We start from the raw sequence: 13,918 nt of genomic DNA on the forward strand, positions 1-13,918 counted from the left end.
CAGAATAAAAGCTCTGATTGTATGTTATTGGACCACCAATTAACAGACAGACCATGTTAGCTAGCTAGCTAGCTGGAGCACAAAGTGCAGCTTTAAAGAGCTCAGGAACTGGATAGAGATCAAAACAGGGTTAAAAGGGGAGTGAAAATTTGGCTTTATTTGACAGGTGGACAGGGACATGACTTCAAATGAATGTAGTTGTTGCTTTGTGTCTAGTGGAAATAGTTTGCTAACAGGTTAGCCATAACAACTTTATGATGATATATCAGAATTTGTTTTTCTGAAGTGTCCAAAAAATTCAGTTAATGCAGCTTTAACATCCCATCAATTTTTTGTACTTGCTCACCCTGTGCACAGGATGCAGCTTATTCCAACCAACACATTAAACAGGCCAGGCTTTGTCCACAGAGAAAATGACTAATCCAAAGTGTGTCCTAACAGCAGTGATTGAAAGTTTTACTCAGAGTAAACCGGACTCATCTGTGATATGAACCAGCCTGTATCTCACAATCAGTTCCTGGTCACAGCAGAGACAGACATAAGGAGATTTCATTGGGTGTCTGTGATGTCTCTGTTGGTTGTTCAGCTCTATGGAGCAACCACCTCAATGAAGTGAAAGCAGCTATTGGTTGAGAAATAGCCTGTCATAGCTTCAGTAAGTACTGAACTAATTAGTTCTGAAAGCTGTCCACTGTTAGTGATAATTTCATTGCATGTTAGTTCTGGTGAAGTCTGCCAAGAGAGTGAAATATGAAAAAATGACTCATGCTTCACAGAGCCTTGTTACCCTGCAATATACCACTGAAAAAAACACAATTAATAAATTACAGGCTAAACACAATGTCATAAACTGAAACATTTATTCACCACTGAGCACCACACGTAGATATTCCCTCCAGGACGAGGTCAGTTACAGGAACATTATGGTGATTATCCTTAAGGGAAATACACTTTAACAACCTCAGCCATTCTGTGGTTCTCCCTGAAACGGGTGGAACTGAAAGGTGAGCCGGGACATTATTCTTTCTCTCCACACTGTTCCCTCCCTCAGTCTCATGTTCGCACTGAAAAAGTGCAGTCATGAAGAAAGTAAAAAGTATAACACAGCACTGGGTAGCCTTAGTCTGACCCCCCCCCCCTCCCCACTCACTCCTCCTCCCCTGGTGGCAGATGGGATATTGAACTCAGACTGGCTCTTGCTTGCATCCCTTTGGGATGGGGGGTATCAGCAGCTTATGGTAATAGAGTGTAATTAGGGACGCTAGCCTCTCTCTCTCTCTTTAAATGTTTCTTCTGTTTCTGTTCCTTCCTTCCCTCCTGTATCTGACGTAAACTCTACAAAGTGTAATTAAAGCTGGTTGTGACCAATCTGAAGCTACAGGGGTGGATTCATGTTGATAGACTAAACTCTTGCAACACTTAGGGTTTTTTTCCAAAGAATCATTGTGCAGATCATTACAAGCAGTTAATAGTAAGGAGGTCACAGGTTAAGGCTTTTGAGCAGTTTCAGTATCCCAGTGAACATTAATTAAGGAAGTCTTTTATAGTTAAAAGCCAGTGTTTAAGTCTCTTATTATAAAGTATGGGTCTGAGGGGCTTACTGGAGGTGTTGATATACAATGAAACTTTGTCTTTTTACACAATTTTACCCCGAACTTGTATCATGTTCTCACATATGAATGCTCACCCAACTTTTCAGGTCAAATACTAATACAAATAAATACTGTTGTGTGTCTCAACATGTGGTTGCCTGTCACTCAGAACATTGTCTGCAAAGAAGATTTCTCTTTCAGCACAATAAAGTATAGACCTACTCAAGAAAGTATAATTATATATATTTTTTAAAATATCAACATAAACAAATGAAGAGCTGTGACAGACTACCCATGCAGACAGAGGAGGAGGGAAGGCAAGAAAAGAGTAGGAAGATACTGCCTTCAAGTGCACTCAGGCAAATCTCACTTTGAGACTTGTGCATTCATGAGTTTATGCTGGTTACAAAGTGGACCTTGCATTCTCTTCTTCATTGCTGAAAATTCAGAATGCAAATGAGAAAATATGAGATTTCATAATTCTTGCATTTCATGTTTTGCTGTTATTACTTAATATAAATTAAAACGATTTAAAATTTGTAATTTTATCAATAATGAGTGGCTCCTACCTGACCTAAATTTGAGAAACACACAAAAACATCCGTTGTCATGCTAAAATGCAAACAAGTTTAATCTGAGCATTTATGAAACCAAATTAATTTTAATCCAATAGTCTAACGCGTTTTTGTCCCTTAAAATGAAATCCATAATTCGGAAGGGGAATTTCCTTATTTCCGACATTCTTTAAATGCAGCATAAGTATCCATGCAGGCAATTTGCGGGAGAGAGAGCGAGTGGGACCAAGAAACATTTGAAGAGACAGAGGGGAGGAGGGAAGGAGGGAATGGGAGGAGGAGGAGAAAGATCCGGAGAAAAAGTTTGAAAGAAAAAGAGAGACGTTCCAGTGGCCGGCTCGGTAGAAAGGGAATAAGCGGAGGTTGAAAGAGAAGGCAGAAAACGGCACAAAGTCTGCGTGCGCGGGGATTTTACTGCTGCCGGGGAGCCGCTTGGCACGCGCCTGCTCCTGTGTGCGTCGTCGTGCGGATTAGATGAGCCTGACTTCACGATGAGGAGCGACCCTGTTCTGTTCACTTCCAGCAGGGGTGAGTGGCTCAACCTGGGGCTTTTTTTCTGAACACGAAAAATCACCGCTCTGCATTTACAGGAATATTCCCATAGGAGATTAAAATCCGTGCCAGGAGTTTTAGTTAATACACACAACATCTCCGTAATTTCCACAACAAACTTGTGGAAGTGTGTTTTTTGAAGCAGCTAGCATACAAAGTATGCAGTGACGGTTATAGCCGATGTTCAGTGTCGTTTGCTAGGCTACTAGCCGATTTTTGGGGTATTCCTGTTGTCATTTATAATGCGTCTGTGGTATTTCATAGCATATATTGAATGTACACTAAGTTTTTTTCATGTTCTTCACTCAAATTGATTTTTCCGTCATAAGTAGTGGTCTGCCAGTGGAAATACATTATAAAATTACAACAGTTGATTATTATTTATTTATTGCCTGGCACTGTACTTAAGCAGTGTTGTACCTAAGTGGTGCTTATAGCACGCGCACGCCTGCACATTCGGACGCGCCGAAAGGAGGAGTGGTGAAATTCAGCTGAAAAAAAAAAGTTGAGCAGTGTTTATAAAAGGTAAGCTAGTTTCTCTGACAGACTGGGAAGAGGTTAGAGGGAGGGAGTCTAGGGGGGAGACATTGTGGGCAGACATATGGCTCCTGTCAGTGTCATTACGGTTGTGGTCTGTTGTCAAGTGTCCATGTTGTATGAACTTCACGCCAAACTCCATGCAATCATCTGCCAATTTAATATGGCTTTACTTACTTACTGCAAAAATGCATCCCTCATAAATGTGAAACAAGACCTCTTGAGACTTTAGTCTGCAGGAGTTAAGATCTTGACCTTTTTTATGAGCTAAGCTCTCCATACAGCACTCACATTGATTAAATTGAAACTTTTAGGCTTAGTTCAGGCAGCTACCTACCACAGTGGAATTTGGTGGAATGATCATAGGATTAACAGGAGAGCTACATGAACTTCAATCCCCCTCTTGACAGACTGGGCTTTACCTTCACTGAACCCCCCCCCCCCCCAATATTAAGACAAATGCTTTCCCTTTTTCTTTTGTTAAAGTTGTCATCTTTCTTTTGAGACTAGCTGCTGCACATTAGGACATTAAAGAAAGCAGAAGCCGGTACTAACATAATCTTTTCAGCTAGAACTTTTATCATTTCAGTTTTGTGACATAGCCCACTGTTATGTAACTGAATTCCTTGTTTGGTAGTTTTGTGACCTTAAAAACAAGTCTGTTTCTCATTACCTCATCGTTGCTAGACAACTGATCCTGATACATCAACAACACTATTATGTAGCACGCTTCAGTGAAACATAAAATAAGGGATCAGCGGGATACTTAAAATTACTGTAAGCAATGCAAAGAAGCTCTGCCCTTAGCTTCTGCTGGAGCTGCACTCTTTCACAGTTTTAGTTAGGCCTATGAACATGGGGGCTCTGTCCTTGCCCCCACACACTCAGATTTTGTGGACTTGCTAGCACCCAACAGCAGGAGAAAGAACCATCTTATTTGTCTTGGGTTAGATCTCTTGGCTCAATTAAATGCTACTGAGATTAAATAAATTGGTAAACCTTTCACACCTATGTAAATTACCAGTGGTAAGGGTCTTTCATTTTCCTTCATCAGATCATCCACCTATACAGCTCTATTCATAAGAGCTATTGAAAGCATTGTTTTTCATCCACTAAGCTTATTTTTATATCAGATTACCCACCTCAACTTAAGCTGCCAGTGCCCAGTCAGATAGTACACAGTTCAGGTCATCATTGCGATAACACCACACTGCAAGCCAGAGGTTTCCTAACATGATCCTGGAATGACAACACAAATGCTCCATATCTCCAGTGTCTCTTGCTTGCAGCGGTGAATGGAGTCCTACAATAACAGGACCTCAGCTAGCAGCTGCAGGGTGTCAGGTAGCCTGGCGGCGCTTCTCTGCCCAGCACTTGGTGGGGTTCTGACAGACATCTATTGTGTAGAGGGGTTGTAATCACATCTTAGCAGCACATGAGAATGTAGCAGATCATGTTTTGGTTTTGGATTGGGATGAGGGTTTAACCAATGTGTGTTTAAGACAGCAATCGGTTTACCTAGTTTCCCAACTCTTCTGGCTAATATATTCTCTAGGAGATACATTTATAGGAATGAGGAGATTGCTTTTTAGGGGAGAAGCCATTACTTAATGCTTTAGTCTCTTGGTTTATATTGGTGGTAGTTCATTTTGTAATATAATGTAATGGAATAAAGCAATGTTGGGTATTTACTACCTACTGCTGAAGCCAGTGTTTTAACTTTTGAAGCAGATAATCACAACATAGTTTTACCTTTAACCATTTCCATGCCCAAGAATCCCCTGTGTGCCTGTGATTTTGTACTTTACAGGCTGGAAGAAGCTCTAATTTATGACACACAATTTAAACCATAGGTACGATGTCTTATCATATCAGTAGTATGCTGTGATTGAGTCAAAATGTCACTTCAGATTAAGGGCGTTTAATTGACAGAGTATCATTAATCACATGTCCAATAAATATATAATCAAAATGGACCTTGAAACTGAATGGGATCAGAGGTGCAACCACAGTAGAAGGTGGTAGAGTGAAATTCAGTAGCAAAATCTGTGACGCTTGGAGTTTGGTGATTTGGTGACTACTTGTGGGTCTCACATGACCAAGATGGTTTGCAGTTGGACAACAGTGTTAAAGTTGCCCAAACATGAACTCTCAATCTTGGCAATTCCATTGACATGAACTAGTTGCAGTCCACAGTGTGACTGTTACAAAGCTAGTGTGACAGAGCCTAACACTTTAAGATTTTATGTACTGGTCTACTGAATCCTGACTTGATTTTCTTCCCCTGTTGACTCCAGCTGTTGGTGGATTTGGAGGAAACACAGTAAGCTACTTTGACTGAGTCAAGGATGCCTTTCAGCAAGTCCTTGCTAAAACAGTCTCCCACTTATGGGGTGCCATGTTTTGGGGGCACAAATGCACAAGTGTGAAAGTGTTTATTGCCCCTTATTATTGCAGTTTTCCTCACTGAAACCCTGACCTGACAAGCAATTAATAGGGGTGCATGTGATGTGGGCAGAAAGGGTACATGGTGTCACCGTTCTGGCCCACTTGGTTCATTTGGTTCTGTTTTAGAGTTGGGGGTCGCTTTCCTTCTCTGCCTTGTTCAGAACTCCCATTCGCCCCAATGATGATTGAAGTTTAAAAGCTTTCATCTGTCAGACACGCGAGCCCCTCCTTTTTGGTGGCTGGAGGAAGACAGATCCCAGGAGTGGAGAGGAGAGATGAGGAGAAATGAGTTTGTAATCTCTCCCTCCTTCCCTCCAAAGCCGGCCTGTCAGTAAGCTGGCATGCGGGAACAGAGACTTTAATTTTGGGCCGACTAATCATAGCCCTCCCGGCCTTCCCCCTGTGTCAATATCCATCTGGAAAAACATGGGGAGAAGGATGGGGATCTTGAGCCAAGCTCGAGCACAACTCAGAGGACCCTGATGTATGCCAAATAGCACTGTTTCATATGGCTTAAATGAACTGGCAAGTGGCCTGCTGATTTAACATCATCAACCAAGCATTTACCTTTGGATTTCTGCCTCAAAATGTATAACTAATAGTTGAAATAGTGCTATTTAGTCTTGGCGTTGATGTCTACCTTGGTAATTTGGGTCCATTAGGAGAGGATCATTTCTGATGAGCCTCACCAGGCGTCTTTAATAGGCTTATTGTTGTAATAGGATGAGCCTGTTAGCTTGTTATGCTGTCTGTCTGTCTTGGACAAAGCTTTTTAGGATTACAAAGCCAAAGCTGCATTGGTGGCATGCCATGATGAGTGGGGGGGGGGGGGGGGGGGGGGGGGGATTGTGGTGTAGCTAATCTAGTGGAGGTGAGTGTGTGGGGGTTCACACAGCAAGAGGTCTGGCAGATTGAGGGAGGTCGTCCACTAGAAACAACAACAACAAAGGAATGGAATGGTTGAGGAGTAGATTTGGACAAATGGATGCACTTGTGAGCACATAATGTGTTTACATGTGTAATTTCCATGTGTTTATGCGAGTGGGGTGCCATATTCTGACGTGTGTTTGGATCTGACTGTCTAGTCACAGATGCCTATATGGGAGTGTCTAGTGTGGGGTGGTCAGGTAATGTAGGCGGGATGTAATTGGTGGCAGTCAGGACAGTTTGAGCATGTAAAGATAAGATCTTCACTGACCTATATTACTGATAGTCCAAAACTCTAATATATTACTGAACTTTACAACGAAGCAAAAAGTGTAGCAAATAAAAACTGTCCATTTATTTTCTGTTGATTGAATAATTCTTAAGCTAGAAGTGTTTTACAGGTGGAAGAAAGGCTGGATAAATAAAAATGCAGAGTTTGTCTGATTGTGGCTGAAAAGATTAGTAAAGATTGCACTGATCCAACTGCATTTAATTCAATACCCTCTATCAGGTCACTATATGTCCAGATATCTGTTTGGCAGATTGGATGTTTGTGATAATTCCAGTGCCCTGCTTATGATGTGATGACTTAGTAGTTTTGAAACTTCACTAATCAAAAAGGTCTGTACAATGTGACACCCATTTCTCACACCCAGGCAGCTACCATTCCCAGTCCAATCAAGGAAACCGCATCTTCTCTATTCCCACCAGAAGATAGGATCCCTCAGCCGGAGTTTCTATGACGCACCCCCCACACACACACGCACACACAAACACAAACACACACACACGCACACACACGCCTATTTTCTGTCTCCCTCTCCACGGCCTGTGGTTTTTAGCTGAGCACCCTCTAATTATCTATTTAAAAGAGATACTGAGGAGAGCATCATCACTCTACCCAAACACTGTCTGTTTTTAGTTTGCTTTTTGGCCCCCTTCTTGTGCCCTCTTCTTCTCTCATATCTTCCTTAAATATCCGTCAGCACTGCCCTATCTCTCCATCTCTAGCTCCTCCCATTTCTTCAGATCAGGGTTTTGCAGATGTGTATTTGTGGTTGAGGAAACATCTGCTTGTACAGTAAACCACCTGTATTGTTCGATAGCGATCGGCCCCGCTCTGTGATGTTCACTTGGCATGTCCAATGGAACGAAGAAAACACACAAACCTCAAATTACAGACCTGAGAAAAGGGGAGAGAGCAAGACAGCTTGTCTTTCATCATAAACTAATGCAGCATCGCCCGTCCTCTGATCTGTTCATAACTCTCCCTCTCTATTGGTGTTCATCCAAGTCGAGGCTTTACAAACCCTTTATGAAACATTTATGACTGGTAATATTGCATGACTTTCACAGCTTTTCACCAGCAGTGCAAAACACATGCACTAGTACATAAGCCATTTCCCATTCTAGAAACAGATTGTTTTACAGTTGTCTCTGATGCCAAAACTAAGCAAAGCTGTGAAATGATGCAAAGGAATGTGATTATGCTTTTATGTTATCATTAAAATGCAAATGAGGAGTTTTTATCATGACTAATCTATGTAAGCTATTTTACATTTATCTGTTGTGAATTTTTTCATTGACCATGATTATTGTTGGAATATAGTCTTGATTTCCCATGTGTTGTTTTCACACCTGAAAGTCCGGACCAAGGTCCAAACCAAGGATGTTTATGTTATATTGTAAAAACGTGATTCAGTTAGATTTGGTTTCACATGGTAATTTTGTGAGAGCACTGAAGAATTTTTCATGACATACCTATCGTCATGATCTGCATGTGCTGCATCTCAGTATACTTGACATTGATTGGTTTAAAGTTTCTGCATTTACTTTTGATTTCATCAGAACAAATTTCAGTTAGATATTTAATCTCCTCCTCCCCCCATCTGCTACCATGGTTTTTACCCCCTTCCAGTTATTTGTCTTTTTCCGTTCTTTAATGGATGACCTCAGCGTCCTGTAATTGGTCCGTAAGCCGGAACCATCCAAAAAAGTTTTTTTTACACCGCAAACAAACCGAACTATGGTTCAGTTTGATCCAAACCCAGACCACCTCTTTTGGTTGGACCAAATTTAGGTCCTCTGGTCTGGGTTGTGGTCCGAGGCACCTTTCACACCTGATATTTTGGTTCAGACCAAACTGAAAAGTCTGAAGGTCCAGACCAAACACAGTGTGAAAGCACTTCTGGAGCATTTTACAGCTGATCCTTATTAGCCTTGGTGAGAACAGTAGTAAAGCAGTAGCATAAACCTCATACACCCAGGATCAAACTTTCTGAAGAAAACTGGTAGCAATGCAGATGACACTGCTCCTTATTTTGCTAAATATTAAGCCTTTTTTGGGTCTAATGATAGTCCTTCAACTCCTGTGTGTATGTGTGCTATATAATCATGTGTATTTTATCCAGATGAATGCCTTCCAGTGATGCCCTGCTGTGTTTTGGTGGTTCATTGGAGGCAGTAACCATGACGATGCCAGACCATAAACCAACCTCAATTAACAACAACCACTGTCTTACTGTAACACTCAACCCACAGAGCAATTATGTTTCCCAGAACCACAGAAAGTGCTCACTGATGATGATTGGCTGGTTGATGGTTGGCTCATTAAGTGGTTCAGGCTTCTCATGCATCTGTTGGCTACGTCAGCAGTCTGTTACGCCTGGGGGAGGGATTTATCGCTTGTAACCGTGAAGCACACCAGGCACTACAGCTTGGAAATGGAAGACTGTGGTTATCTGCACATCCTATCTTGTTGATTCCAGTCCCCAGAATGCACAGCTGGAAGCAGCAGATGTGCCTCTAACAGATTCTATGTTGATCTGACGTGGCATGCAGTAGAGAAGAAATGCAATGTGATGATTTGTCTTTAGATGTGGATTAAAGATGTTCTGTCACTTCACTGTGGCAAATGTCCTCTAATTAGATTCCCAAAAATAACCACCTGAACAGGTTATTTAGTTGTGTACCCATGCTTGTTGGTCATGTGCATATCAACTCAACCAGACTGGCTTGGTTTTTGTTGATTGATTGGTTGTTTTCAACCCCTTTAACTGTTTTTGCCCAGTTCTTGCTCCATTTCTGCTTATGGCAATGTCACTTTATCTCTCAGCTAGGCATGCTTTTTATTGTTCGTTTTTGTGAATAAGCAGGGCATCTCAGAAATGCAGTTATATGGAATGTCATTGGTAGTACATGTTCTACAGCAGTTTGGGTTGATAAAGTTGCCACCAGTGTTCCCATCACTCTTGGGTAAACAGAAAATATGTTGTCAGATTTACTGTAGCTGTAAGCTACATCTGATGTTTTCTCATCTATCTTTGTAGTTTTCCTCTTTGTGGGACAATTGGCACCATTAAAAGTAGTGATGTCCATATCATTTTCACTGTAACTATTCATGAATAGACAACAATCAGCTGGATTACTTTTGATACTGTAGAAAACGTCTGAATTGGATTAATACAATGCGAGATCTGAAATTTGAACTAAGGGCCTTTATGGACATTGTGCGGACAAGTTGTGCTGCTTCCAATAGTATCAATGTAATCCGCATGTCATAGTTACCGTAAGATATGTCTGTGGTTTATCTGTGTAACATTTGCTTCTAAAAGTGAAGAAGGACTGTCACTTTTATTCTTATCACCACATAGTTCAGGATGACGTGGATGTGTGGTTTCCATTTGCATTCATTCGACTGAGTTATGTGTTTGCTCTCATTCGACTAAACTTGATTTTTTGAAAGACAGACAGCCCCATAATAGAGGGCCTGTCTTGTAGGGCGATATTAAAACAAGCCAACCTTCATTGGAAAAAGGGTCAAATTTTCTCACCATGCTGCCAGAAACATTTTTTCTATTAAGAAATGAGAATTGACCCTAGTTCATTTTTGGCATCATGAGCTTTTAGTCCCAGCCAAGACTCGGAGACTGTTATGATGTTTGTAAACCCTCACTTATCCAAGTAAACTAAGAGCCTATGATGATTTACAGGAGTGGCGTGGCTTTATGATGTTGATGGTTTGTACTTAGAATGAGTTGGACACTTTTTCTCAAGGGGAAAAACCACTGCCTTAACTCAGTGAGAGAAACTGGATTTATTTTAATGATGTGTGTGTGACTGTAGAACTGCTGATATTTGTTGCTCAAGTTGTGACGTGGTCTTAAAGCAGAGTGTGTGTGTGTGTGTGTGTGTGTGTGTGGAGGCAGATCCTGACGTGAAAGCATGTCAAAAGCCCAGACTAAACACATCCCTGAAGTGTTAAAGATGCTGTTAGTAACAAGAAACAGACACCTGAAACACACACACACAGAGTAGGGGTGGCATCTGTCAGTGTGCTGTCAATCATAACAGCTGTATTCTGGGAAGGGGGAAGCAGGCCCTCCTCCCTATAACCTGGCTAAGCATTTTTGCACCGACAACAACAGCGGAGCCGCAGGGTCTCAAATTCTCTGCAAGACCCAAACATGACCCCATTTGCCTTACACAAACACACACACACACACATACACAACACACATACCTCACCCAGGAAAACCCCCTTTGTTCTGAGCTCCGGGAAGTGTGAATAGCTCGCAGTGAAAACATCCCTCTGACTTGTCGAGGTGTTTTCAGTAGGTTTGTGTTTGTGTGTATGTGCCTGTGTGTGGGTGTAGAGATTAATAGGTTTTTTTGTTTTTTTTTTGGAGAGAGCTGCTATCATTTGTCATGCAAACCTAGTGTTGACACAGCAAATGTGGTTAAAGGTAAATTATACTGCAGAGAATACATTTCATGCAAACATAATTGAAAATACATGCGTGAGACATGTTTGCAAATATTTGGAAAGTGATCACAACGTGTTTACACATGTAAATGATAAGCTGCTTTGGTATTCTTGTGCAAGAACACATGGATATGAGCCAGAATATACAATCAATGCAAAAGTGCGTGTATGATTTTGTGTATAATGCAATTGGGAGTAGCAGGTTTCTGTAACTGAGGTTGAGAGTTGGATATAGAGATAACAAGAAAGAGCTGGAGTGAAAGATGGACAATGACCTGAGTGGAAGTGAAGGAGGGAACTGAATGACAGACAGACAAAGAGGGAGAGAGAGAGAGAGAGAGAGAGAGAGAGAGAGAGAGGAGTTTTTGAAGAAAGGGCGTGGGAGGTTTGTTTGCACCACAACGTATTTTTCTGCTCACCCTCGGGCCTTGTTTGAGGGTGGTCCTTCTCGCTCTGTGCCACTTCATTTTCCCTCGCCGTCTTTGGTGATCTGGAGAACTCGCTTTAGGTTTTTAATGACACACACACACACAGGTTTAGCTTTTTGACCACCCTAGTGGAGGTAAAGTATTGCACAGGTTGCACAAAGCTCTATGAAACAGTAAATGGTGCAGTAAAGAACGCTTGGCTGTTCTCGCCGTAATATAAAAACAGGCTTGGTGAAAGTGATCCAGGCTGTGTGTATATGAGTGTGAGTGTGTATGTGTGTGTAGCACTGCAGTGGGGATGTTAGTGCTGCTTTGTGAGTTTGTTCTTCTTTGAGTAGAAACTAACAGATGATTGATGATGCTTCCATCTGACCGTGAAGCCAAGTTTAAAGATGATTCTAAAACCTGTAAGTGATGCTGTGAGGTCTCTAAGTGTCAGTGGTGTTAGACTTTGATAAATGTTGTGAAGTACTTAATGCTCATTCAAAGGATCTTTCCAGTTTGCTATAAATTGGACCAACAGAGTATAATTTCCCAGGGTCAGGTGACAAGTTTATTGTGATTGATGTTTGCAGCAACGTAACACTGCCTTTACTTGACTGATATTCAGTTTGCTAGACCAGCCAACAACACATATGCTTCTCCAGTTATTTTATCCATAAACAGTTTCCCAGTTTACCATATAACAGCATACTTTATGTTGTTTAAGGCTGCAACAATTTGTCTCAACTGAACAATTAATCATTAAATCTATTGAATGTCAGGAAGAAAAATACCCATGGAGCCTCAGGTGATGTCTTCAAGTTGCTTGAATTGTCAAAGAAAGGTCCAAAATTCAAATCTATTTAATTTACTGTCACTGTTACTGAAAAGTGGCAAATCATCATGTTTGGTGTTCTCATTTGAGAACTGACTCAAACGAGTTGACTGAAAATAGCTGCAGATTAATTTTCTTTCGACAGACTGATCAACTAATTGATTAATCCATTAATTGTTTCAGATCCCCAGTGACATTGATAGGAGTTCTCGCCAATATTATATATTATTAGCAATATTTCCTTCACTTTTATCTCCATATAGTTGTTTACAAAATTCGGTCAACTGTTGACTTGATTCCAACTTCACTGATCATCTCACTGCCTTGTGTAATCATCCATTATCTAGATCTCAGCAGGGATTTGCTTCTGTTCAGCCACAAGAGCATTACTGAGCTCCATCATTGATGCTGGTTGATAAGACCTGGTTCACAGTCGGTGTTCCAGCTCATCCCAGCGTTGTTGGGTACAGGCCAGTCAGGTTGGAGCTATGCACAGGGACATCATTATGTTGGAACAGGAAAGGGACAAACACAAGCTGTTGTCTGAACAGTCATTGTCAAGATGAACTCTTGTCATGACTGAAGGCAAATACATCAGCATTCTAACTTGTAGTTGTTTTGTTGTAGAGTGATTATTTTTCTGTACTGTCTTTTTCTCACCATCTCTCTCTCTCTCTCTCTCTCCATCACTCTTGTTGTCTCTTCGCTATGTAACTTTCTACTCTCTTGAACTCTTCCCCACCCTTTCTCTTTTCGCCTCATATTGCACTCACTCCCTCTCCTGTAGGATAATCAGATTATGTGAGGAATGCGTGAAAGTGGCTGTGTATTCAGCCTCAGAGCTGCTGCCCGATACCTAAACCTCTTCTGCAGCTATGAAAATGAATTATAGTTGCATTGGAAAGCTACATAAACGTCTCTGGGAGAATTCATTGTCAAAACACTGAGATAGCCTGATGAAAAGTTTTGGGACGAATCTCGTCCATCGCTCGCCAGCTCCCAGCGGTCTCACCTGTTGTTGGTTAATTGTAGATACCTGTGTGATAGGCAAAGTGAGTTATGATCAGATATGGTATTCGGACGTGTTTTAAAAGGTTTGTTGCGTCATTGCAGGTATCTGGCATAAAGTAGTAAGAACATCCAGTCCCTGCTGAAAAGCCTTACTATAATCCCAAACCTGAATTCAACATGTGGAGCAGGTGGAGGGCTGGTTAGTTTTAGACTGCTGGGACATTTAGTACATGGGTTAGATCAGTACACCTCCTGTTCTTCCAGCC

General features: G+C 41.4%; 1 protein-coding gene across 3 annotated transcripts in view; it reads left to right on the forward strand.

Annotated features, from left to right (window-relative positions):
- afap1 (actin filament associated protein 1) overlaps positions 1-13,918 on the forward strand; it is a 91,791-nt gene that overhangs the window by 34,488 nt on the left and 43,385 nt on the right. For 2 of the 3 annotated variants that reach the window (XM_018674303.2, XM_018674305.2), the window contains exon 1: positions 2,375-2,695. The exons of the other annotated variant lie outside the window; for it this stretch is intronic. In XM_018674303.2, coding sequence (XP_018529819.1) covers positions 2,659-2,695 — 37 coding nt within the window. In that variant the 5' untranslated portion in view covers positions 2,375-2,658. Of the gene's footprint in view, positions 1-2,374; positions 2,696-13,918 lie in introns of those variants that run through there. 3 annotated transcript variants of the gene reach the window in all.

The sequence above is a fragment of the Lates calcarifer genome, linkage group LG14, assembly GCF_001640805.2.
Source record: "Lates calcarifer isolate ASB-BC8 linkage group LG14, TLL_Latcal_v3, whole genome shotgun sequence".
In the NCBI taxonomy this organism is placed as follows: domain Eukaryota; kingdom Metazoa; phylum Chordata; class Actinopteri; family Centropomidae; genus Lates; species Lates calcarifer.